The following is a 26786-nucleotide window of genomic DNA, read 5'->3' on the forward strand; positions in this document are numbered from 1 at the left end:
GATCTTCCCAACCCAGGGATTGAACCCAGCTCTCCTATATTGCAGGCAGACTCTTTGAGAGGATAGATATTTGGTCATCTTTAGTCTGACTTCATGGTGGAGAAGTCTGACAGAATGTGGTCCACTGGAGAAGGGAATGGCAAGCCACCTCAGTATTCTTGCCTTGAGAACCCCATGAACAGTACGAAAAGGCAAAATGATAGGATACCAAAAAAGGAACTCCCCAGGTCATTAGGTGCCCAATATGCTACTGGAGATCAGTGGAGAAATAACTCCAGAAAGAATGAATGGATGGAGCCAAAGCAAAAACAATACCCAGTTGTGGATGTGACTGGTGATAGAAGCAAGATCCGATGCTGTAAAGAGCAATATTGCATAGGAACCTGGAATGTCAGGTCCATGAATCAAGGCAAATTGGAAGTGGTCAAACAAGAGATGGCAAGGGTGAACGTCGACATTCTAGGAATCAGCGAACTAAAATGGACTGGAATGGGTGAATTTAACTCAGATGACCATTATATCTACTACTGCGGGCAGGAATCCCTCAGAAGAAATGGAGTAGCCATCATGGTCAACAGAAGAGTCCAAAATGCAGTACCTGGATGCAATCTCAAAAATGACAAAATGATCTCTGTTCGTCTCCAAGGCAAACCATTCAATATCACAGTTATCCAAGTCTATGCCCCAACCAGTAACGCTGAAGAAACTGAAGTTGAATGGTTTTATGAAGACCTACAAGATCTTTTAGAACTAACACCCAAAAAAGATGTCCTTTTCATTATAGGGGACTGGAATGCAAAAGTAGGAAGTCAAGAAACACCTGGAGTAACAGGGAAATTTGGCCTTGGAATGCGGAATGAAGCAGGGCAGAGACTAATAGAGTTTTGCCAAGAAAATGCACTGGTCATAGCAAACACCGTCTTCCAACAACACAAGAGAAGACTCTACACATGGACATCACCAGATGGTCAACACCAAAATCAGATTGACTATATTCTTTGCAGCCAAAGATGGAGAAGCTCTATACAGTCAACAAAAACAAGACCGGGAGCTGACTGTGGCTCAGATCATGAACTCCTTATTACCAAATTCAGACTCAAATTGAAGAAAGTAGGGAAAACCACTAGACCATTCAGGTATGACCTAAATCAAATCCCTTATGATTGTACAGTGGAAGTGAGAAATAGATTTAAGGGCCTAGATCTGATAGATAGAGGGCCTGATGAACTATGGAATGAGGTTCGTGACATTGTACAGGAGACAGGGATCAAGACCATCCCCATGGAAAAGAAATGCAAAAAAGCAAAATGGCTGTCTGGGGAGGCCTTACAAATAGCTGTGAAAAGAAGAGAGGCGAAAAGCAAAGGAGAAAAGGAAAGATATAAGCATCTGAATGCAGAGTTCCAGAGAATAGCAAGAAGAGATACGAAAGCCTTCTTCAGCGATCAGTGCAAAGAAATAGAGGAAAACAACAGAATGGGAAAGACTAGAGATCTCGTCAAGAGAAATAGATGGGGAAACAGTAGAAACAGTGTCAGACTTTATTTTTGGGGGCTCCAAAATCACTGCAGATGGTGACTGCAGCCATGAAATTAAAAGACGCTTACTCCTTGGAAGAAAAGTTATAACCAACCTAGATAGTATATTCAAAAGCAGAGACATTACTTTGCTGACTAAGGTCCGTCTAGTCAAGGCTATGGTTTTTCCTGTGGTCATGTATGGATGTGAGAGTTGGACTGTGAAGAAGGCTGAGGGCCGAAGAATTGATGCTTTTGAACTGTGGTGTTGGAGAAGACTCTTGAGGGTCCCTTGGACTGCAAGGAGATCCAACCAGTCCATTCTGAAGGAGATCAGCCCTGGGATTTCTTTGGAAGGACTGATGCTAAAGCTGAAGCTCCAGTACTTTGGCCACCTCATGCAAAGAGTTGACTCATTGGAAAAGACCCTGATGCTGGGAGGGATTGGGGGCAGGAGGAGAAGGGGACGACCAAGGATGAGATGGCTGGATGGCATCACGGACTCGATGGACGTGAGTCTGAGTGAACTCCGGGAGATGGTGATGGACAGGGAAGCCTGGCATGCTGCGATTCATGGGGTCGCAAAGAGTTGGACACGACTGAGTGACTGAACTGAACTGAACTGAGTCTGACTTCTCTATTTGATTTGGTTTTCTGCCTAGCTCCCTACTTGATGCTTAATGAGAAGGCAGTCAGAGCTGGGTTTGTGGGAGGCCTTTGGGGATATAAGAGATGGGGGTGTCATAATTTATGAGACGCTCAGAGAAGCATCCAGGCCAGCACATCTGTTTGGGATGGTGATTAAAGCTCCTTCATGGGATGCTACTGCTGCTGCTATTGCTACTGTTGCTGTCACATGCCCCCTCCTTGTATTCACCCTCCTGAACTAATAAACCAGAGCAATAACTTAGCAGAAATAGCTAAGAAACTCTCATGCTTGGGAGAGCATCAAAGATTAGAATTTCTGCCTGTAAGCCCAACATTTAACCTATAACAACTTGACTCAATTCTTGAATTTACTAATAGAGTTTACTACGTTAAGCAAGACAGATGTTTAGACTGATGTTAGGAAATGTTGACTATAAATAGTTTAGCTCTATTCATTAATCTATAAAATATATAGTTAGCCTACTCAAAAGAAAGAGAAAACTACATGTTTTAAAATGTTAATTTTCTTAAGTGTAATCCCGAAGGTAACCACTAAGAAAATAACTTAAAAATGTATAAAGAAGGAAATGAGAAGGGAATGAAAATAGTACACTAAAAATTCTAATTAAATCCAAAATAAGGGAGGGCAGTCCTAAGATGGCAGAGGAATAGGACAGGGAGACCACTTTCTCCCCCACAAATTCATTGAAAGAACATTTGAACGCTGAGCAAATTCCACAAAACAACTTCTGAATGCTGGCAGAGGACATCAGGCACCCAGAAAGGCAGCCCATTGTCTTTGAAAGGAAGTAGGACAAAATAGAAAAGATAAAAAGAGAGACAAAAGAGTTAGGGATGGAGACCCATCCCAGGAAGGGAGTCTTAAAAGAGGAAAATTTTCCAAACACCAGGAAACACTCTCACCAGCAGGTCTGTGGGGAATTTTGGAATCTCAGAGGGCAGCATACCTGGGAAGATAAATAAATAAATAAATAAATAAATAAATAAATAAATAAATAAATAAATAAAATGCCTAATGGCAACTCCCAGCAGAGAAGTAGCCCAGACGCTGGCATCCACCACCAGCAAGCAGAGGAGCTGAACAGGGAGGTGTGGGCTGCATTGCTTAGGGCAATCTGAGGGAGCTAACGTGAAACAGCAACCCAAACTGTGGGAGAGCCAGAGAAAGAGAGAAAAAAGAGAGAGAGCGAGAACTATCCTGCGAAAAGCCCTAACCTAAGGTACTGCCGGGCCCACTCACAGAACAAAGAACTGAGCAAATACCAGAGGAGAGCTAGCTGGCTGCAGACCGGCCCATCCCCCGCCGGAGGCAGGGAGGCAGGCAGGGGGCAGCCAGAGCCAGAAGGCGAGAGGCAAACTCGGCCCCAGAGGTGGCATCCTCTACCAAACTGAGCAGGCTCCCAGTTGCTAACCAAGACTTCCTGGGATTCTGGACGATTGACATCCGCCTGAAGGGTTGCGGCCAGAGACCAGCTCCCCAGAAGAGACACACGGCACACCTGAGATGGTGCACCTGGGAAACTGAGCGGCTGGGATGGGGGAGGCGATAAGACTCACCTCCCCACTTGAGGAGAGTGTGCTCACCAAGCACCTGGTCGACTGAGCTGCTTGGACCTGGGAAGGGCACAAAACGCAGGCCCAACTGAGTCTGTGCCTTTGTGGAGTACCCAAGAACCTGAACCTGATTGGCTTAGACCTGGGCAGTGCACACAACCCAGGGCCCACTTTAGACAGTTCCCCTGCAGAGCAACCTGGAGCCTGAGCAATGTAGACTGGGAAAGCACACACGCCGTGAGCGGGGGCACACCCAGTGTGGCCCAGACATTGCAAGCACTCCCCACACACACCAGTGATATTTGTTTGCAGCGTTCCTCCCTACCCACAGCACGACTAAACAAGTGAGCCTAAATAAGTGACCACCTTCGCCCCCTTGTGTCAGGGTGGAATTAGACACTGAAGAGACCTGCAAACAGAAGAAGCCAAAATAAACAGAGGGAACCGCTTTGGAAGTGACAGGTGCAACAGATTAAAACCCTGTAGTTAGCACTGATTACATTGGAAGGGGCCTATAGATCTTGAGAAGTATAAGCTGGAACAAGGAACTATCTGAAACTGAACTGACCCCACACTGCCACAACAGGTGCAGAGAAATTCCTAGATATATTTTTACCATTATCATTTTTTAATTAAAAATTTTTTTTATTTTCAAGTCCTCTATTACTCCTTTAATTTTCATTTTTATAACCTACTATTACCTTGCAAAAAAGACCCTATTTTTAAAGCAAACTTCATATATACATTTTATAATTTTTATGATTTTGTTTTTTAATATTGTATTTTTGACAGTCTAACCTCTACTCTAGATTTTTAATCTTCGCTTTTTGGTATTTGTTATCAATTTTGTACCTTTAAGAATCCAATCTTCCATACCCATTTTTACTTAGGGGTGTGATTACTGGCTCGATTACTCTCTCCCCCTTTTGACTCTCCTTTTTCTTCCCCAGGTCACCTCTATCTCCCCTCTCCCCCTTCTCTTCTCCCCCAACTCTGTGAATCTCTGTGTATGTTCCGGGCTGTGGAGAACACTTAGGGAACTGATTACTGCCTAGATCTGTCTTTCTCCTTTTGATTCCCTCTTTTGTCCTCCTGGTCACCTCTATCTCCTTCCTCCCTCTTCTCTTCTCTTCTCTTCTCTATGTAACTCCATGAACCTCGCTGAGGGTTCCAGACTGTGGAGAGCACATAGGGAATTGATTACTGGCTAGACTTCTCCCCCCACCCTTTGATTCCCCCTCTTCTCCTCCTGGTCACCTCTATTTCCCTCCTCCCTCTTCTCTTCTCCATGTAACTCTGTGAACCTCTCTGGGTGTCCTTCACTGTGGAGAATCTTTTCACCATTAACCTAGATGTTTTATCATCAGTGCTGTATGGATGGAGAAGTCTTGAGGCTACTGTAAGAATAAGACTGAAAACCAGAGGCAAGAGGCTTAAGCCCAAAACCTTTGAACACCAGAGAACTCCTGACTCAAGGGAATTAATCAATAATAGATCATCCAAAAGCCTCCATACCTACACTGAAACCAAGCATCACCCAAGAGCCAACAAGTTCCAGAGCAAGACATACCATGCAAATTCTTCAGCAATGCAGGAACATAGCCCTGAGCTTCAATATACAGGCTGCCCAAAGTCACACCAAACCCACAGGCATGTCAAAACTCACTACTGGACACTTCATTGCACCCAGAGAGAAGAAATCCAGCTCCACCCATTAGAACACCAACCAAGCTTCCCTAACCAGGAAACCTTAACAAGCCACTTGTCCAACCCCACCCACAGGAGGGAACCTCTACAAAAAAGAGGAATCACAAACTGCCAGAATACAGAAAGGCCACCCCAAACACAGCAATATAAACAAGATGAAAAGGCAGAGAAATACCCAGCAGGTAAAGGAACAGGATAAATGCCCACCAAACCAAACAAAAGAGGAAGAGATAGGGAGTCTACCTGAAAAAGAATTCAGAATAATGATAGTAAAAATGATCTAAAATCTTGAAAACGAAATCGAGTTACAGATAAATCTGGAGACAAGGATTGAGAAGATGCAAGAAATGTTTAACAAGGACCTACAAGAAACAAAAAAGAGTCAATCAATAATGAATAATGCAATAAATGAGATCAAAACACTCTGGAGGGAACCAACAGTAGAGTAACAGAGACAGAAGATAGGATAAGTGAGGTAGAAGATTGAATGGTAGAAATAAATTAAGCAGAGAGGAAAAAAGAAAAAAGAATTAAAAGAAATGAGGACAACCTCGGGGACCTCTTGGACAATGTTAAACGCCCCAACATTCGAATCATAGGTGTCCTAGAAGAAGAAGATAAAAAGAAAGACCATGAGAAAATACTTGAGGAGATAATAGTTGAAAATTTCCCTAAAATGGGGAAGGAAATAGTCACCCAAGTCCAAGAAACCCAGAGAGTCCCAGACAGGATAAACCCAAGGCAAAATACCCCAAGACACATAGTAATCAAATTAACAAAGACCAAACACAAAGAACAAATATTAAAAGCAGCAAGGGAAAAACAACAAATAACACACAAGGGGATTCCCATAAGGATAATAGCTGATCTTTCAATAGAAACTCTTCAGGCCACAAGGGAATGGCAGAACATACTTAAAGTGATGAAAGAAAATAACCTACAGCCTAGATTACTGTACCCAGCAAGGATCTCATTCAAATATAAAGGAGAAATCAAAAGCTTTACAGACAAGCAAAAGCTGAGAGAATTCAGCACCACCAAACCAGCTCTCCAAAAAATGCTAAAGGATCTTCTCTAGACAGGAAACACAGAAAAAGTGTATAAATTTGAACCCAAAACAACAAAGTAAATGGCAACGGGATCATACTTATCAATAACTACCTTAAATGTAAATGGGTTGAATGCCCCAACCAAAAGACAAAGACTGGCTGAGTGGATACAAAAACAAGACCCCTGTATATGCTGTCTACAAGAGACCCACCTCAAAACAAGGGACACATACAGACTGAAAGTGAAGGGCTGGAAAAAGGTATTTCATGCAAATGGAGACCAAAAGAAAGCAGGAGTAGCAATACTCATATCAGAAAAAATAGACTTTAAAATAAAGGCTGTGAAAAGAGACAAAGAAGGACACTACATCATGATCAAAGGATCAATCCAAGAAGATATAACAATTATAAATATATATGCACCCAACATAGGAGCACTGCAATATGTAAGGCAAATGCTAACAAGTATGAAAGGGGAAATTAACAATAACACAATAATAGTGGGAGACTTTAATACCCCACTCACACCTATAGATAGATCAACTAAACAGAAAATTAACAATGAAACACAAACTTTAAATGATACAATGGAACAGTTAGACCTAATTGATATCTATAGGACATTTCACCCCAAAACAATGAATTTCACCTTTTTCTCAAGTGCACACGGAACCTTCTCCAGGATAGATCACATCCTGGGCCATAAATCTAGGCTTGGTAAATTCAAAAAAACTGAAATCATTCCAAGCATCTTTTCTGACCACAATGCAGTAAGATTAGATGTCAATCACAGGAAAAAAAAACCTATTAAAAATTCCAACATATGGAGGCTGAATAACACGCTTCCGAATAACCAACAAATCACAGAAGAAATTTTAAAAAAATCAAAATATGCATAGAAATGAATGAAAATGAAAACGCAACAACCCAAAACCATGAGACACTGTAAAAGCAGTGCAAAGGGGAAGGTTCATAGCAATACAGGCTTACCTCAAGAAACAAGAAAAAGCCAAATAAATAACCTAACTCTTCATCTAAAGCAACTAGAAAAGGAAGAAATGAAGAACCCACCCCAGGGTTAGTAGAAGGAAAGAAATCTTAAAAATTAAGGCAGAAATAAATGCAAAAGAAACAAAAGACCATAGCAAAAATCAACAAAGCTAAAAGCTGGTTCTTTGAGAAGATAAATAAAATTGACAAACCACTAGCCAGACTCATCAAGAAACAAAGGGAGAAGAAGCAAATCAACAAAATTAGAAATGAAAATGGAGAGATCACAACAGGCAACACAGAAATACAAAGGATCATGAGACTACTATCAGCATCTATATGCCAATAAAATGGACAACTTGGAAGAAATGGACAAATTCTTAGAAAAGTATAACTTTCCAAAACTGAACCAGGAAGAAATAGAAAATCTTAACAGACTCATCACAGACACAGAAATCAAAACTGTAATCAGAAATCTTCCAGCAAACAAAAGCCCAGGACTAGATGGCTTCACAGCTGAATTCTACCAAAAATTTAGAGAAGAGCTAACACCTGTCTTACTCAAACTCTTCCAAAAAGTTGCAGAGGAGGGTAACCTTCCAAACTCATTCTGAGGCCACCATCAGCCTAATACCAAAACCAGACAAAGATGCCACAAAAAAAGAAACTACAGGCCAATATCACTGATGAACATAGATGCAAAAATCCTTAACAAAATTCTAGTAAACAGAATCCAACAACACATTAAAAAGATTATACATCATGTCCAAGTGGTCTTTATATCCCAGGGATGTAAGGATTCTTTAATATCCACAAATCAATATAATACACCACATTAACAAATTGAAAGATTAAAAACCATATGATTATCTCAATAGATGCAGAGAAAGCCTTTGACAAAATTCAACATCCATTTATGATAAAAAACCCTCCAGAAAGCAGGAATAGAAGGAACATACCTCAACATAATAAAAGCTATATATGACAAACCCATAGCAAACATTATCCTCAATGGTGAAAACTTGAAAGCATTTCCCCTAAAGTCAGGAACAAGACAAGGGTGCCCACTTTCACCACTACTATTCAACATAGTTTTGGAATTTTTGGCCACAGCAATCAGAGCAGAAAAAGAAAGAAAAGGAATCCAAATTGGAAGAGAAGAAGTAAAACATTTACTGTTTGTAGATGACATGATCCTCTACATAGAAAACCCTAAAGACTCCACCAGAAAATTACTCGAGCTAATCAATGAATATAGTAAAGTTGCAGGATGTAAAATCAACACACAGAAATCCCTTGCATTCCTATACACTAGTAATGAGAAAACAGAGAAATTAAGGAAACAATTCCATTCACCATTGCAACGAAAAGAATAAAATACTTAGGAATATATCTACCTAAAGAAACAAAAGACCTATATATAGAAAACCATAAAACACTGATGAAAGAAATCAAAGAGGACACAAATAGATGGAGAAATATACTATGTTCATGGATCAGAAGGATCAATATAGTGAAAATGAGTATACTACCCAAAGCAATATATAGATTCGATGCAGTCCCTCTCAAGCTACCAACAGTATTTTTCACAGAGCTAGAACAAATAATTTCACAATTTGTATGGAAATACAAAAAACCTCGAATAGCCAAAACAATCTTGAGAAAGAAGAATGGAACTGGAGGAATCAACCTGCCTGACTTCAGGCTATACTACAAAGCCACAGTCATCAAGACAGTATGGTACTGGCACAAAGACAGAAATACAGATCAATGGAACAAAATAGAAAGCCCAGAGATAAATCCATGCACCTATGGACACCTTTTCTTTGACAGAGGGGGCAAGAATATACAATGGAGAACAGACAATCTCTTTAACAAGTGGTGCTGGGGAAACTGGTCAACCACTTGTAAAAGAATGAAACTAGAACACTTTCTAACGCCATACACAAAAATAAACTCAAAATGGATTAAAGATCTAAATGTAAGACCAGAAACTATAAAACTTCTAGAGGAGAACATAGGCAAAACACTCTCTGACATAAATCACAGCAGGATCCTCTATGACCCACCTCCCAGAATATTGGAAATAGAAGCAAAAATAAACAAATGGGACTTAATTAAAATTAAAAGCTTCTGCACAACAAAGGAAACTATTAACAAGGTGAAAAGACAGTCTTCAGAATGGGAGAAAACAATAGCAAATGAAGCAATGGACAAATCATTAATCTCAAAAATATACAAGCCATTCCTGTAGCTCAATTCCAGAAAAATAAACGACCCAATCAAAAAATGGGCCAAAGAACTAAATAGACATTTCTCCAAAGAAGACATACAGATGGCTAATAAACACATGAAAAGATGCTCAACATCAGTCATTATCAGAAAAATGCAAATCAAAACCACAATGAGGTACCATCTCACACCGGTCAGAATGGCTGCTATCCAAAAATCTACAAGCAATAAATGCTGGAGAGGGTGTGGAGAAAAGGGAACCCTCTTATACTGTTGGTGGGAATGCAAGCTGGTATAGCCACTATGGAGAACAGTGTGGAGATTCCTTAAAAAACTGGAAATAGAACTGCCATACGACCCAGCAATCCCACTGCTGGGCTACACACCGAGGAAACCAGAATTGAAAGAGACACGTGTACCCCAATGTTCATTGCAGCACTGTTTATAACAGCCAGGACATGGAAGTAACCTAGATGTCCATCAGCTGGCAAATGGATAAGAAAGCTGTGGTACATATACACAATGGAATATTACTTGGCCATTAAAAAGAATACATTTGAATCAGTTCTAATGAGGTGGATGAAACTGGAGCTTATTATACAGAGTGAAGTAAGCCAGAAAGAAAAACACCAATACAGTATGCTGCTGCTGCTAAGTCGCTTCAGTCGTATATGGAATTTAGAAAGATGGTAATGATAACCCTATATGCAAGACAGCAAAAGAGACACAGATGTATAAAACAGTCTTTTGGACTCTGTGGGAGAAGGCGAGGGTGGGATGATCTGAGAGAATAGCATTTAAACATGTATATTATCATATGTGAAACAGATCACCAGTCCAGGTTTGATGCATGAGAGAGGGTTCTCAGGGCTGGTGCACTGGGATGACCCAGAGGGATGGGATGGGGAGGGAGGTGGGAAGGGGGTTCAGGATGGGGAACACATGTAAACTCATGGCTGATTCATATCAATGTATGGCAAAAACCACTACAATATTGTAAAGTAATTAGTCTCCAATTAAAATAAATACATTTTTTAAAAAATCCAAAATAAGATAGTAATGGAAGAACCGAGATACAAAAAAGAGCTAAACGGCAGAAGTCCTTCATTATTAGTAATCACTATGAATGCAAATTAATTAAACTCTCCAATCAAAAGGCAGAAATTAGCAAGATGAATTTTAAAAACATGATCTATTTGTATGCTATCTACAAGAAACTCACTTTAGATCCAAAACAAACAAGTTGAAAGTGAAAGGATGATTAAAGGGATTCCAAGAAAATGATAACAAAAAGAGAGCTGGGGTGGCTATACTAAAATCAAAACAGATTTCAAATCAAAATTGTTATAGGAGACAAAGATGGACATCATACATTGACAAACGGGTCAATCCATCAGGAAGATAGAACAGTCATAAACAAAACAACAGACCCACTCCTGAATACATGAAGCAAAAATTGACAGAATTGAAGAAGGAAACGGACAGTTATACAATAATAGAGATGTCAGTATCCCACTTTCACTAATGAATAAACAGCTAGACAGAAGATCAATAAGGAAATAGAGAACTTGAAACAATAATACAAACCTAACATATATATATGTATGTATAATATTCCATTCAACAAGAGCATAATATGTATTCTTCTGAAATGCACATGGAACATTCTCCTGTATAAACCCTATGCTAGGCTACAAAATAAGTCTTAATAAATTTTAAAAGATTGAAACCATGCAAAGTATCTTCTCTGATCACAACCAAACAAAACTACACAATCAATAACAAAAGGAAGGCTGGAAAATTCACAAATAGGTGGAAATTAAACAACATACCCTTAAGCAATGAATGGGTCAAAGAAGAAATCAAAAGGAAAGTTAGAAAATACTTTGACATGAATTAATACTAAAACACAACATAAACTTATGTGGTACAGCAAAAGCAGTCTTTAGAAATGCATAGCTGTATATGCTTGTTAAAAAGAGAAGCTCTCAAATCACTACCCTAATGTTCCACTTTAAGGAACCCAGAAAGATGAAACTAAACCCAAAGCTAGCAAGAGGAAGGAAATAATAGAGATTAAAGCAGAGATAATGAAATAGGGAATAGAAAAACAATATGAAAAATCAATGAAACCAAAAGTCGATCCTTTGAAAAGTAAAACAAAATGGACAAATGTTTAGCTAGATTGATTAGGAAAAAATAAGACACAAATTATTAAAATCAGAATTGAAAGGGAACAATTACTACCGACCTTACAGAAATAAAAAGGATTATAAAACAGTACTATGAATACTTGTATAGATAGCCTAAATGAAATGGATAAATTCCCAGACACATTCAAATTACTAAAATTGAATAAAAAAGAAATGGAAAACCTGAATACACCTATAGCAACAGATTGAATCAGTAATCAAAACCTCAAAACAATGAAAAAAGCAGGACCAGATGGCTTCACTGGTGAATTCTACCAGACCTTTAAATAATAATACCAATCTTTCACAAATATTTCAAAACACATATAAGAGGGAACACTTTCTGATTCTACGAGGCAAGCATTACCATGACTCCAAAGCCAGATAAAGGCATCACAAGAAATGAATGCTATAACCTAAAGCCCTCATGAATACACATGCAAAATACTAGCAAACCAAATCTAACAGCATTTTAAGGGCAATTATACATGATGAGCAACTGGGTTTTACCCCAGAATTAGGAGGTTTAACATATGAAAATCACTATATAATATATGAAAATCAAATGTAATATACCATATTAAAAGAATGAAGGGAAAAATAATATGATCATCATGATTGATGTGGAAAAAGCCAATCCAATTAACCACACAATAGTTTGTGAATGGAAGTGTTAATGAGGACAGTCTACTTATTTTCCAATTGTTGATGGGTATTGTTGGCTGGCCAAAGCTAGATGCATGAAATACACATACATGCCCTCTCATGTCGAATGATTTTTCATATGGATATGTGTTTGTCAAACCATACTATATGCCCTAAGCTTTGGTATTTTTGACATTTGAAATTGTAGAAGCTTTACTTCCATAAAAATCTCTATTAGTTTTCTTCATGAAAGAACTGAAAACATCCGCAAACTTTTTTTTTCCAGAAATACTGTCTCCCATATCTTATAAATTACAGTGCTGATTATTTGGTTTTTAGAATTGGACAGAAAATGTAAAACAACAGGCAAATCAAAAGCCAAAAATGGCAGCTCCTTCCTCAAACATCCCCTTAGTATTGAGCTACAGCAGGAAAAAAGAAAGGTAAGAAGAAATTATGCCTCTGACTTATGCACCCGCCGCCCCTAACCTGCAAATTTGGCTGGAACCAACACTCACCTCCTTGCTTGTCAAGATGTTGTATGATGAACTCTTCTTAGGTAACTCATAATCAACAGACATTTCTTCAAGATCCTTAGAGATGGAGTCAGATAGAATGAGATGTGAGCTGATGCTGGGTTGGCATGGATGCAGTAGTGGGATCTGTCAAGGAAGAGTATAGAAAGAAAAAGTTAAAACCTTGTGTGTCTTCCCCCAAATTACCTGTTGCTCAAAGGTTGAAGGGTTAAGAACCCAAAGTGGGGAAAAAAAAGAAAAACGAGCCAAGGAAAGAATCTCCTACTTCCTTGTCTTCACTTCTTGTACCTACACAAACCAAAGACTAATAAATAGCCTGCGTTCACACTCTGGGTTGCTGCACACTTTTGCCAATCCCAAAGACAGAAACTTCAAATTGCTTCCTTGCTCAAAACCAGAATCCTGGTGTTATCTCTTACTGAGGCCAACTAGAAATCTTATTTGAGTCCGATCTTTGTTTTGATTTTGGTCTTATCTTTGGAAGTCCAGATCTTGGGGAGGTGAGTCTTTGGGTTATGTTCTGGGCTTGGCATCCAGGCTACAATCTTTATTTCTATCATTCTCTCTGTCCAGGAATTATCTGGATGGAATCTTGACTGTGTTGGTTGCTTATCTTAAGCCTGTTGAGACTGATTTTCTGGCAATTTTAGGAAATCTACACAACTATTCCTGGTTAGAACTGGATGACTAGTTTTCTGAAGGGGATAAAAGTTGTTCATTTGGTTTTACCTTGAGCTTCAGCAGACTGATTTAGTTGATTCCAGTTAGTAGTTCATGTTATATACTTGAATTTGAGGCACTGGCCTCTGCCATGATCCTCTTGATGTGTATCAGAATCCATGATTTTATCTTTAACAAATACTGGCTAAGCATGTACAATGTGCCACACCCATTCTAGGCACTGGGTCTGTAGCAATAAACAAAACAAAATCCTTGTTGACATGAAGCTGACATGCTGGATTCTGTCATAGGCTCTGCTCCTGCTCAGGACAGATGGATGTCAAACTCTCAAAGCCAGAGAAAAGGAGCCACATTGAGTTTCTGCCTGTGGAGTACTCCTGGCCAACCTCTAAGGTGCCCTCTTATGACTACTACACCCCACTGGGGGTTCTTAAGAACAGACCTTGGGGATTAAAAATCCCAAAGCACAATTGTAATAATAATCATTGTAGTAATGGCAGTTAACTTTTATGGAAGGCTTTACTTGGCTTTTGTTGTTCACTCACTAAGTTGTGTCTGACTCTTTGCAACCTCATGGAATGCAGCACACCAACCTTCCCTGTCCTTCACTATCACCTGGAGTTTGCTCAAACTCATGTCTATTGAGTCCATGATGCCATCCAACCATCTCATTCTCTGTCGCCCTCTTCTCCTCCTGCCCTCAATCTTTACCAGCATCAGGGTCTTTTCCAATGAGTTGGCTCTTCACATCAGGTAGCCAAAGTATTGGAGCTTCAGCTTCAGCATCAGTCCTTCCAATGAATATTCAGGGTTGATTTCCTTTAGGATTCACTGGTTTGATCTCCTTGCAGTCCAAGAGACTTCAAGAGTCTTCTCTAGCATGACAGTTCAAAAGTATCAATTCTTCGGCTCTCAGCCTTCTTTATGGTCCAACTTTCACAATCCATACATGACTACTGGAAAAACCATAGCTTTGACTAGACAGACTTTTGTCAGCAAAGTGATGTCTCTGCTTTTTAATATGCTGTCTAGGTCTGTCATAGCTTTCCTTCCAAGGAGCAAGTGTCTTTTAATTTCATGGCTGTAGTTACTGTCCACAGTGATTTTGGAGCCCAAGGAAATAAAGACTGTCACTGTTTCCATTTTTTCCCTCAGCAGTATGTGAACTGAGAACTTCCAGATGTTCAAGCTGGATTTAGCAAAGACAGAGGAACCAGAGATCAAATTGCCAACATCCATTGGATCATAGAAAAAAGCAAGAGAATTCCGGAAAGACATCTACTTCTGCTTCACTGAATACTCAAAAGCCTTTGACTGTGTGGATCACAACAAACTGTGGAAAATCCTTAAAGAAATGGAAATACCAGACCACTTTACCTGTCTCCTGAGAAACCTGTATGAAGGTCAAGAAGCAACAGGTAGAACTGGACATGGAACAACAGGCTGGTTCCAAATTGGGAACAATACGTCAAGGCTGCATATTGTCACTCTGCTTATTTAACTTATATGCAGTGTACATAGTGTTAAATTCCGGATTTAACTTATATGCAGAGTACATAGTGTGAAATTCCGGGCTGTTGAAGCCTAGCTTGAAGGATTTTGAGCATGGCCTTGCTAGCATGTGAAATGAGTACAATTGTGTGGTAGTTTGAACCTTCTTTGGCATTGCCCTTCTTTGGGATTGGAATGAAAACTGATCGTTTCCAGTCCTATGGCCACTGCTGAGTTTTCCAAATTTGCTGGCATAATGAGTGCAACACTTTCACAGTATCATCTTTTAGGATCTGAAATAGCTCAATTGGAATTCTGTCACCTCCACTAGCTTTGTTCATAGTAATGCTTCCTAAGGCCCACTTGAGTTCACACTCCAGGATATCTATCTATCTTTAGGCAATAGATGGTAACGTCAATGTGGTTACCATCGTGGTTACCTAAGCCCTTGTTTGTAAAGTTCTTCTGTGTACTCTTGCCACCTCTTCTTAATATCTTCTGCTTCTGTTAGGTCCATACCATTTCTGTCCTTTATTGTGCCCATCTTTGCATGAAATGTTCCCTTGGAACATTTTCTTGAAGAGATCTCTAGTCATTCCCATTCTGTTGTTTTCCTCTATTTCTTTGCATTGATCACAAGGAAGGCTCTCTTATCTCTCCTTGCTATTCTCTGGAACTCTGCATTCAGATGGATATATCTTTCCCTTTCTCCCTTACCTTTCCCTTCTCTTCTTTCCTCAGCTATTTGTGAGGTTTCCTTACACAATGGAGACTAAAGATGTGCCCTCCTTCCTGTTGAGGCAGGGCCAGATAATTTCAACACCTTAGAGACTGGGCTAATGGAAAGACTATAGGTTGGAGGTTGACACATCTGAGTCAGAGTTCCAGGGCTACCACTAACTATATGGTCAGCTGGAACAATTTCTTTAATCTCTCTGAGTCTTTATTCAATCCTCACAGACAACCCCTTGAACTAGATATTTATATTATACCCATTATAGATGAAGAAAGGAAGGCTCAGAGAGATTAAGTAATCAGCCCAAAGTCACAAGGCCAGTAAATAGTAGAGCAAAGATTCAAGCATAGGTCTGCCTGTTTGACTTCAAACAATTCTACTTTATTACCTCGGTGGTCTTGCAGCCTGCAACATGGAATTCACTTCTGGCTGCACCTCTTGGCACAGTTCCAAACATAGCTTCATGCCTGCTACCAGTCCCAGCTCTAGGCAGAGTAGTAGAAACATGAGATCTCTGTGGAAGAAAGAAAAAACATGGGGGTTGGAATGTCTGCACATTAATGTCACCATTATAATACTCAGAGCATTTTTGGGGTGCATAAAGAGAAGTGAATATGGTGATCCTGGCCAATACTGTGTGTCAGGCACTAGGGAAGCACATCATATACTTAGATATTCTCTTATTCAGTGTTTACAACAGTGGGGGTGGAATCAGGAGTAGTCCAAGTATGCGCTGATGCTCGAGTTCACCATTACCTGCAAAGGTCTGCCTCTTGGGATCTCTGGAGAGGGGTATAGCTTCCTTTCTGATATTTCAGGGTCAGGCTCCAACACAAAGATGCTGTCATGAGACAGGGCTCTGATCTCGATTCTGCTCTTGGCCCTGGCCAGGAAGGAAAAAGTCTTATGAAAGCAGCCAAGGGAACCAAAGATACATGTGTGTCTATACTATGGCCTACTACAGACACCTCAGAAGCATATGTGCTGACACACACAGTCTTCCATGAGATATTGAGTGAAAAAAATAAAGAATAGTATGGTCCCATTTAATACATATACATATATGACATGGGTTTCCCAGGTGGTGCTAGTGGTAAAGAGCTTGCCTGCCAGTTCAGGAGACATAAGAGACTCTGGTTCAATCCTTGGGTTGGCAAGATCCCCTGAAGGAGGGCATGGCAACCCACTCCAGTATTCTTGTCTGGAGAATCCTATGTACAGAGGACCCTGGCAGGCTACAGTCCATGGGGTCACAAAGAGTCAGACATGAATGAAGTGACTGAGCACACATATATTACATACATACATAGTTTGTGATCATAGAGAAAAGTCTGGAAGGATATCCACCAAATTGTTAGCGGTGTTCCCCTCTGAGGAATGGCACTAGGAACAGCAGGAGTACTTTCATTTTATACTCTACATACTTCTGCATAATTTTAATGTTTTCAAATGATCCACACATTTTTTTATATAATAGCTTTACTGAGATATAGCTTACATACCATATAATTCACCACTGAAAGTATACAGTTCAGCAGTGACAACACTGTGGAAGGGGAAGGAAGACTCTGAGTCTTGCTATTATTAAGGTGAAAGTTATAAAAGATCTTCCCTCTTCCACCCCACCCTCTGGATTTTAGTAGAGCTAATCTTAGTCTTCCTTGTACCTATATGACTGAGTGACTGAACTGACTGAGACCTATAAGGCAATGGTCTATAATGTATGGTTTGTGAGATATGAAGCAAGCCCCTTGGTGCAAAACCATCTCCCTCCCTAGTAAAGCTATCTGAAATTCCTCACATTCAATGCACTCATTAAGGTCCATTTTAATGAGACCTCTGTGCTGTTAGTGGGCAGTATAACACATTTGCTAGCTGTCTTATTAGTTCGGTTCAGTTCAGTCGCTGAGTTGTGTCCTACTCTTTGCAACCCCATGGATTGCAGCATTCCAGGCTTCCTTGTCCATCACCAACTCCTGGAGCTTGCTCAAATTCACGTCCATTGAGTCTGTAATATCACCCAAACATCTCATCCTCTGTCTTCCCCTTCTCCTGCCCTCAATCTTTCCCAGCATCAGGGTCTTTTCCAATGAGTTGGCTCTTTTGAAAAGACCCTGATGCTGGGAAATGTTGAAGGTGGGAGGAGAAGGGGACAACAGAGGATGAGATGGTTGGATGGCATCACTGACTCAATGGACATGAGTTTGAGTAAACTCCGGGAGTTGGTGATGGACAGGGAGGCCTGGCGTGCTGCAGTCCATGGGGTCACAAAGAGTCGGACACAACTGAGTAACTGAAATGAACTGAACTGACTCTGCATATAAGTTAAATAAGCAGAGTGACAATATACAGCCTTGACATACTCCTTTCCCAATTTGGAACCAGTCCATTGTTCCATGTCTGGTTCTAACTATTGCTTTTTGACATGCATACAGATTTCTCAGGAAGCAGGTAAGGTGATCTGGTATTCCCATCTCTAAGAATCTTCCACAGTTTGTTGTTATCCACACAGTCAAAGACTTTGGTGTAGTCAATAAAGCAGAAGTAGATGTTTTCCTGGTACTCTTGCTTTTTCTATGATCCAATGTATGTTGGCAATTTGATCTCTGATTCCTCTGCCTTTGCTAAATCCAGCTTGAACATCTGGAAGTTCTCAGTTCACATACTGCTGAAGCCTAGCTTGGAGAATTTTGAGCATTATTTTGCTAGCGTATGAGATGAGTGCAATTGTGTGGTAGTTTGAACATTCTTTGGCATTGCCTTTCTTTGGGATTGGAATGAAAACTGACCTTTTCCAGTCTTGTGGCCACTGCTAAGCTTTCCAAATTTGCTGGCATACTGAGTGCAGCACTTTCGCAGCAGCATCTTTTAGGATCTGAAATAGCTCAACTGGAATTCCATCACCTCTACTAGCTTTCATTACCTCCAAGCAAAGCCTTGAGGCAATGGATAGCAGGACACTTGAATTCTGTTGGGATTTCAGATAAGTCTGGGGTTTAAGGCCAGGGGAACAGGCCCAAGTGGAACTCCATAGAGGGCAATTCAATTGATCCAGAAAGAGCTGGGGGGTACCGGGCGTCCAGATTTTCCACATTTCTAAGATGTGGAATTTGGGCCTTCAAAGATGAAAATATGAATAGGAATGGCAGTGGAAGCTGAGAAACAGTCTTCCCCATACTTTATATGATCAGTTACAGCATTTCCCCCAGTCTTTTGGGATAGAGGGAGAAATAGACTTGGGTTCCTTGCTTGCCTGTTGTTGTTGTTGTTGTTGTTTTAATTAACACAGTGATTTCATCCTTATGTCCCAACCCAGCTAGATGGCTTCACCATCTAAGATTTTAGTCACACATTATGAGATCTGGACTCTGAGGGCTGGCCAAGCAAATCAGATCAAGGTTCCAAAATGATGGAGACTAACCTTCCCTTATGAAACAGAGGCCACCAGCTCCTCTCTAGTGGTAGGCTCCACATCTCAAGGGCTTGTAGCTGTGACACAGCAGGATTGCCCTGATCTACCCACACCCTCTCACCCAGTGCTCTTAGGGGAATGGGATATGCATTTGGTATGCCCCATCCAACCCACTGAGCTATGAAGCCCAGACAGCAAGCATATATCTATGGAGCACAGGGGAAACCCCCCAGGATGTGGCTGCATTGGCAGTGGCTGCAGACCCACCTCCCACAGGCAGGGTGACCAAGAGCCCCTGAGGACCAAAGGCCAGTGGTGATTCAGCTGTCAAAGGAGGATCTGGATGTAGCTCCCAGCCTTTTGCCTTGCCCTCAGTCCCCACCCCTCCTGAGCTTACCCTGGCATGGTTTGTTGACCTTGAACTGACTTCAGAAAAGAGATCTCAATACTGCTGCTGGACAAGCTTGGTTTGAGCCGTCTCCCTCCCTGGACACCTTTGGGCTCTTTCTTCTTCTTGACAAAGAAGCTCTTGAAGGCTTTAAATCTGGATTTCTTTTTTCCTGGAAGTTGTAAATGCAAGTGAGGCAGAGTGTGATGGTGAAAGAGAAGACAGGAGAGGAAATGGCTTTTGTGATGGGAACGAGGAGTAGGATCCCAAAGGCCCTGTGGGTCCTAGCTTTTGCACCAGTGCCCCTGGCATTGTTCATCTGCTTTGTTCTCTTCTTAGGAACTCATCAACAAAGTATCTGAGTTTCTGGTGAAAGCAGAAGGTCAGGCCCCAGGCTGTGGCCTCTGGGCAGCCTCTATTCAGGCTCAACTCACCCTGCATTCACTTGCCTCTCAATTTCAACTATTAACACACACCTCTTCCCTGGCCCTAAGAAGTTCATTCATACACAGCAACTTTTGAGCCAACATAAGCACTTGGTACCCTGATCACTGGAGTCTTCGTGATCCAGCTGGGAAGCCAAGCTTCCACGTGTGACAGATACTTTAGGACCTTTGGAAATCCATGTGGGAGCTGGTATTGCCCAACCTGTGTGCTGCAAGGATGCAGACCCAAGGAACGAGTGCAGGGGGTTGGTGTGGTCATGGAAGATGTCTTCTAAGAAGGGCTTTATGAGGAAGGGAGAGGGTCAGGAATTGGGCAGAAAGGGATGCTGGGCAAAGAAGCACCCTGTGCAAAAGGCGTGACAACGTCACCAAAGAATTTTGCAAGGGAGGGTGTGTGTGTGTGCATGTATGTGTGGGTGTATTATGTGCACTGTTCCTCAATTATTGCTGATTGGTTCAGATTACCTACAGGGCTGCTGCCCTCTGCACATGCAGATAATTGAAAGTATGTTCTACTATCATTAAAAAAACAACAACAAAAAACAGGGCAGCAGTGAGGAATGTGACCTTTCAATGCTCTTCAGGCTCTCTCTGGGTTTTCTTGAGTTTCCTAATAAGCACATGCATCTTTCTCCCGGCTCAGAAGAGGGGGAGGGAAGGGGAGTTTGTGCTGCATTCATCCGTGAGAAGGAACCTGCTTTTACTGCTTCACATGCAGTAATTTACCAACTCAGGTGTCTCATTCCAATTCCCAACAGCCTGGTCTCTGGAAGCCAACAAGACTGTTATAAGATAGGCTTAGTGGTGTGACGGAAAACACCACCAGAGAGTAAGAAAACTCTGGCATACTGAACTTGGTTTGGCTCTGCTATTGATTAGCTCTGTAACCACAGGCAAGTCACTCAACCTCTCTGGGGCTCAGCTGGAAAATGAGGGCATCATGCTAATCAATGTCTCCCAAAACGTGTTCAGAGGGATGCTCATAGGTCTGTTGCATGAAAAGGGGGGTCTGCAGTCTAGTCAATCTGGAAAACGTTGATTAAACACAGTTTAGGGGTCTGTGTTCCAATAAAACTTTTCTGAAACTTCAACATGCCTATGTGGATGGTGAAGTGCCAAGAAACTGGGTAACAATGCTGTCTCCCCAGTGCATGTATGCAGAACATCTAGCAAAACACACTTAGGCAAATGCTGAAGTAGGGCTCCTTCTAGTGCTGAAATACTATGGCCTGTCTGTGTACTGATTACTCCTGGGCCTGCCTAGTCTAGAACCTTTGGAAAGGTTTCTAAACCTCAAGGCCTGCCTTAAGTCCAATTTTCCACCATCACTACAATTCATGTTCCTCTTTGCACACTTAAAAGTTGACTGTTGGCACCACACACTTTGCATCTGAATGTTCTCTAGTCTGTGCCTTCATTCATTCACTCAACTATTCAGTGAACATTTATTAAGGTCAAGCACTTACTATGTTTTGTGCATCAATGAGAGAGGAATAAGATACGGTTCTATGTTTTAGCTACTGTCCCCCAACTCAGGGCTGTAGGCAGGCCCTCTTTAGCATCCTTTTTAGCAACTAGCACAGTGCAAACACATTGTGACACTCCAGGGACAACTGAATCCACTGAGGGGTGCAGAAAACCAACATAGCTTGTCACATCCCTTCCTTAAATTGAGATCACTGTGCAGAGCCATTCTTAAACATCCATCATTTAAATACTGGCCCTTATCAGGATTGATATAAATTGTAAATAATGTAGTAGAGTTTGGCATAGGATCTGGCATGTAGTAAATGCTAATAAATGAGCTAGAATTGAGGAATCAATTATTGTCAATTAAAACCAGATTCAATTCTATCTGTAAAACTGATCTATCAATTCTAACCATCTAACGATCTATAGATAAAGAGAAGCACCATTGGGGCAATGAAGGAAGATGGTAGTATGTATGCTTGATAATCCTTGCTTAAGTAACCTCAGTTCTGAAAGGTCTGAGGAATCTCTCATTTAGTAGGATATACAGAGGGAAATGGCAACCCACTCCAGTATTCTTGCCTGGAGAATCCCATGGACAGAGGAGTCTGGTAGGCTACAGTCCATGGGGTCCCAAAGAGTCGGACACGACTGAGCAACTTCACACACACACACACACACACACACACACACACCTACATAGGGTCATGGTTAGGATAAATTTGGCAAGTGTACCTTGAGACAGACAGAATAAAGCATGAAGATGCATTAGGAAATATATATTTTCCCAAGTTCCCTTCTTTAATTTTTTAAGGAAAAAAATTAAATGAATTTCTAGGATAATGAATTATTTAAAATGATGTTTGACCTCATAGAACTACTGTGAGGATTCAATGTGAAAGTGCTGAAAAGTATACAGGACAGAGTAGGCTGGCTCTAAAATAATCTGCATTTTGCTCCCCAGCTTTCTTAATGTTCCCACCCCCCCCCCCCCCGCAAGGATTTCTAAAATCCATGAAATAGGGAGATTTTTATGTAAAATCCTGATTACTATACTCTGTTAATGACTATACTCAGTTTTTTACTGGGATATATTTACCAATTAGATCTCAGGGTAAGTGCCCTTATCTGTAGTATTTGCCTACTTCTGTGGTGAAAATACTCCCATTGTGGTCAATTTCAAGCTAGTAATATGACATTTAGGAAGAGACATGCACAGCCTCTCAAGTCATCATGTGCCAGCTCCAACAGACCACTAAATAATTCCTGCCCAGTGATAAAGAATTGGGCAGTGCCACCTCACAAACAGGAAGGAGCCTTTGTAGGCACTGCCATTTTTCAAACAGAAGGAATGGGATTTATTGATTCTTGACAGGTAGATCTCCTTCTGGCCTTCTGAAATGAGAACAACTTTCTGCTCAGTGTTGGGAACCATAATGGTTATTGTCCTTCTTGCTTAGAAATCCCAGAAGGGAAGGGAGGTGGGTAAAGCTAGAGGATTTCAAGTTGCAAACGTGCTTCTTACATACCAGCAAAGAGAGACAGGAGAGAATCAGCAGGTGGTAGCTAGATCCATGACACAATCTATAAACACTTAATAACTGAATAAAAACACTTCCAGTAAACTTTTCAGGCTGTAAAACTGAGTGTACCAAACATAATTGTACAAAACTTCATAATTTGTACAAGCCAAATTATGCTTTAACACATTTTTATGTTCCTAAATTAACCAAATGACTAATGACTTAAGAACTATGCTGCTGCTGCTGCTGCTAAGTCACTTCAGTCGTGTCCGACTCTGTGTGACCCCATAGACAGCAGCCCACCAGGCTCCCCCATCCCTGGGATTCTCCAGGCAAGAACACTGGAGTGAGCTGCCATTTCCTTCTTCAATGCATGAAAGTGAAAAGTGAAAGTGAAGTTGCTCAGTCGTGTCCAACTTGTAGCGACCCCATGGACTGTAGCCTACCAGGCTCCTCCGTCCATGGGAGTTTCCAGGCAAGAGTACTGGAGTGGGGTGCCATTGCCTTCTCCGTAAGAACTATAACAGGTGTTAAAAATTAAGTATGCACACATTCCAATTTCCCTCCAATCTTCCGTTTATTCCATTTACAGCTTATTTTCCCATGAGGATGTAAAATATTGGTTGGCCAAAAAGCTCATTTGGGTTTATGAACTTTCCCAATTCCCTGGGTGGGGAAGATCCCCTGTAGAAAGAAATGGCAACCCACTCCAGTATTCTTGCCTGGGAAATCCCATAGACAGAAGAGTGTAGTGTGCTACAGTCCATGGGGTCGCAAAGAGCTGGACATGACTTAGTGACTAAACAACAACACTTATGTAGGTCACCTATACACTGGGTAACTTATTCCCCTACAAGGCACGGCAGTGATGGTCAGTGAGCTGACAGCTGTCTGGATTTCTCCTGTAACAAAGCCATTGACCTCCCTGTCCAAGTCCAAGGACTACATATTCCCAAACAGGCAGTAGCTTTCAACATCCCCATCCACTGAGGGCCGGCAGTATGTCATATGCCAGGAAACAGCCCATGAAAGCCATCCCCTGACCTTCCCCCAGAGGAAAAAACACAACTCCAATGAAGAAATTATTGCCTCAGATTGTGTATTTGCTTATCTACCATGCACACAGGCAGCCCTTCTGGGTTGAATTTAATGAGCCTTCAAAATGCAAGGCACATAATGGTGACCTTGCTCTCTTGCATTGCTTCTTGGAAAGAAAACTCTTCTAATTAGCCTTTCTTCCCTTCAACTTCCCAACAGCCACTGTATTCTCTGTCTGGCGATGACTCATGCTACAAATGTATCCAAATGTTTGGTCTCTTAAAAAGGATTGTGAATAGAGAAAGGGTATTTCCTTACCTCCACTCTTCATCAAGATGCACTGCATTGCCATCTTTTTTGGTAGACATCTGTCTAGCTCGTATCCAAAAGATAAGTCAGTTCATTTGGTTGTTGGGGCTGCCTTGGTGAGGAGGCCTATCATTCATTTATTTATTCATTCATTTCTTAAAAACTTTTGAGTGTCTAATCACGCTCTCTGAGGCCCGATACTGAACAATGGTGACACAGAGATGAAGACCCAAGCCCTGCCCTGAGGGATCCGTGCACCATGTTCAGCATCCCCCTACTCACTTCATTAGTGAAGTCAGGCCTCTGGGAAGCCACAAGAAGTTTCTCTGCTCTCTGTCTTTCCAGACCAAGTCTTCTGCCCCACACACTACTAAGAAAACTCAGCAGTCATTGAAGAACAACCCAGTGAACTGTTCAATTCAGTTCTGTCTTTAAATTCAATGTCTCACCTTATATCTTTGGGTTCTTCCCCTTCCCCCCACATTTTTTTTCAGTGTCAGTAAAACTTATCATTGTTTAGTGACCTTTGCCTATTACTCCATTCATGGTCTCCTATCACTCACAGGGGATTCATAGTTTATAATTATAATTTAAATGAATACACATCTAAGTAGATTTTGCAAAAGAAATTTTTGTAAATTGTTCCCATTTAATAGAAGCCTATGGTGATGTCTTTTGTTACTATACCCCCTTTACACCTCAAAATTACAAATTTATCTGTTAGTTAAATCTGGATTACTTACTATCTATGGCAAAACCTCAATTGAACCTCTCAGATCATGGCCTGTTCTGGTTTCTTTTTCTGATTAAGCAGAAATACTTCTTTTGCCCTAGTAAACAGAACCTGTTAATCATCTTCAAGGAAGACTGCAAGGTCTAGACAAAACTTTTTAGGCTATCAGAGATTAAGATGAAAGAGAAGAGCTTAGAAGATGGAAAAGGAAATATTGACTGAGTCTATTGTCATTAGAAATTTGATATGAACTTGTCTTCTTGTGACTTGATTCTTTCTTCTAGGGGTTAAACACACTAAACAAGCCTAGTTCTAGTTATCAAGATTCTATTGGGATACTTACCCTCATCACTGGTCTCCAGAATTTCCACACTGCCAGAAACTTCAATTAGTGATTCAGACATAATTGGTTCACTAAAATAAAATATAGAGCAAGAAACCAAAAAAAATCATTCGATATCCAGTATATTACACAATCATTTTACCCGACTCCTTATCCTCCAGTTAGATTCTTAAACTATGCCAGAAAAGATACATAAAGGGAATTGCCATTAGAGAGAACTATTCTTCCTTTAAAAAAGACAATGATTCCATTTACATGAAATGCACAAGATAGGTAAACACAGAAAGTGTTTTGCTTAGGGCTAGAGGTATTTTTTGAGTGACAGAGTACAGAATTTCTTTTTGAGGTGATAACAATATTCTAAAATTAATTGTGATAGTCACACAAATCTTTTTTTTTTTTTTTTTCTAAATTTTATTTATTTGGCTCCATAGGGTCTTAGTTGTGGCACCCAGGATCCTTGTTGTGGTGTGAGGGTTGTGGCTCGCAGGTTAGTTGCTCTGTGGCATGTGGAATCTTAGTTCCCCAACCAAGGATCAAACCTGAATCCCCTGCATTGGAAGGCAGATTCTTAACCACCAGGGAAGTCTCCAAATCTTTGAATATACTAAAGAGCACTGAACTGTATGCTTTAAAAGAGTGAATTGTATCATATATGAATTATAGCTCAATAAGGCTATTACTGGGACTTCCCTGGCAGTTCAGTGGTTAAGACTCCATGCTTCCAATGCAGGGGGTGCAAGTTTGATCCCTGGTGAGGAAACTAAGATCCCACATGCCATGCAGCTCAGCCAAGAATAAATAAAGAAAGAAAGCTGTTACCAAAAAATAAAAGACAAATATACAAAACCTGATCTATTGTTTGTGTGGGGGCCCATTAGATTTGGAGGCCTTTTACTATTCATGGGTGTACCCAGGCAGACAGAATTGTATTGATAAGCTATAAAGAAAAAATTGAGATACCCGACTACATAAAAATTTTAAACTTTTGGCCAAAAAAAGTAGAGTCAGCAAAAGAATAACAAACTAAGAAGTAATACAGAAAATATAGACTTCAGGGTTGATTTTCTTAACTGTCAAGCATGCATATAAATCAATAAAAGACAAACAACTGGATATAAAATG

At 40.8% G+C, this 26786-nt stretch overlaps 1 protein-coding gene across 1 annotated transcript in view; it reads right to left on the reverse strand.

Annotated features, from left to right (window-relative positions):
• KIAA1210 (KIAA1210 ortholog) overlaps nt 1–25722 on the reverse strand; it is a 46267-nt gene extending 20545 nt beyond the window's left edge. Inside the window, exons 1-5 of the mRNA XM_052663834.1 lie at nt 25662–25722; nt 19809–19971; nt 16756–16882; nt 16388–16513; nt 13074–13217 (exon numbers count right to left, since the gene is read on the reverse strand). Of these exons, the coding sequence (XP_052519794.1) occupies nt 13074–13217; nt 16388–16513; nt 16756–16882; nt 19809–19971; nt 25662–25722 (621 nt within the window). The remainder of the gene's footprint in view (nt 1–13073; nt 13218–16387; nt 16514–16755; nt 16883–19808; nt 19972–25661) is intronic.
• Between the last annotated feature and the right edge of the window lie 1064 nt (nt 25723–26786).

This window comes from Budorcas taxicolor, chromosome X (assembly GCF_023091745.1).
Source record: "Budorcas taxicolor isolate Tak-1 chromosome X, Takin1.1, whole genome shotgun sequence".
NCBI classification, from domain to species: Eukaryota; Metazoa; Chordata; class Mammalia; order Artiodactyla; family Bovidae; genus Budorcas; species Budorcas taxicolor.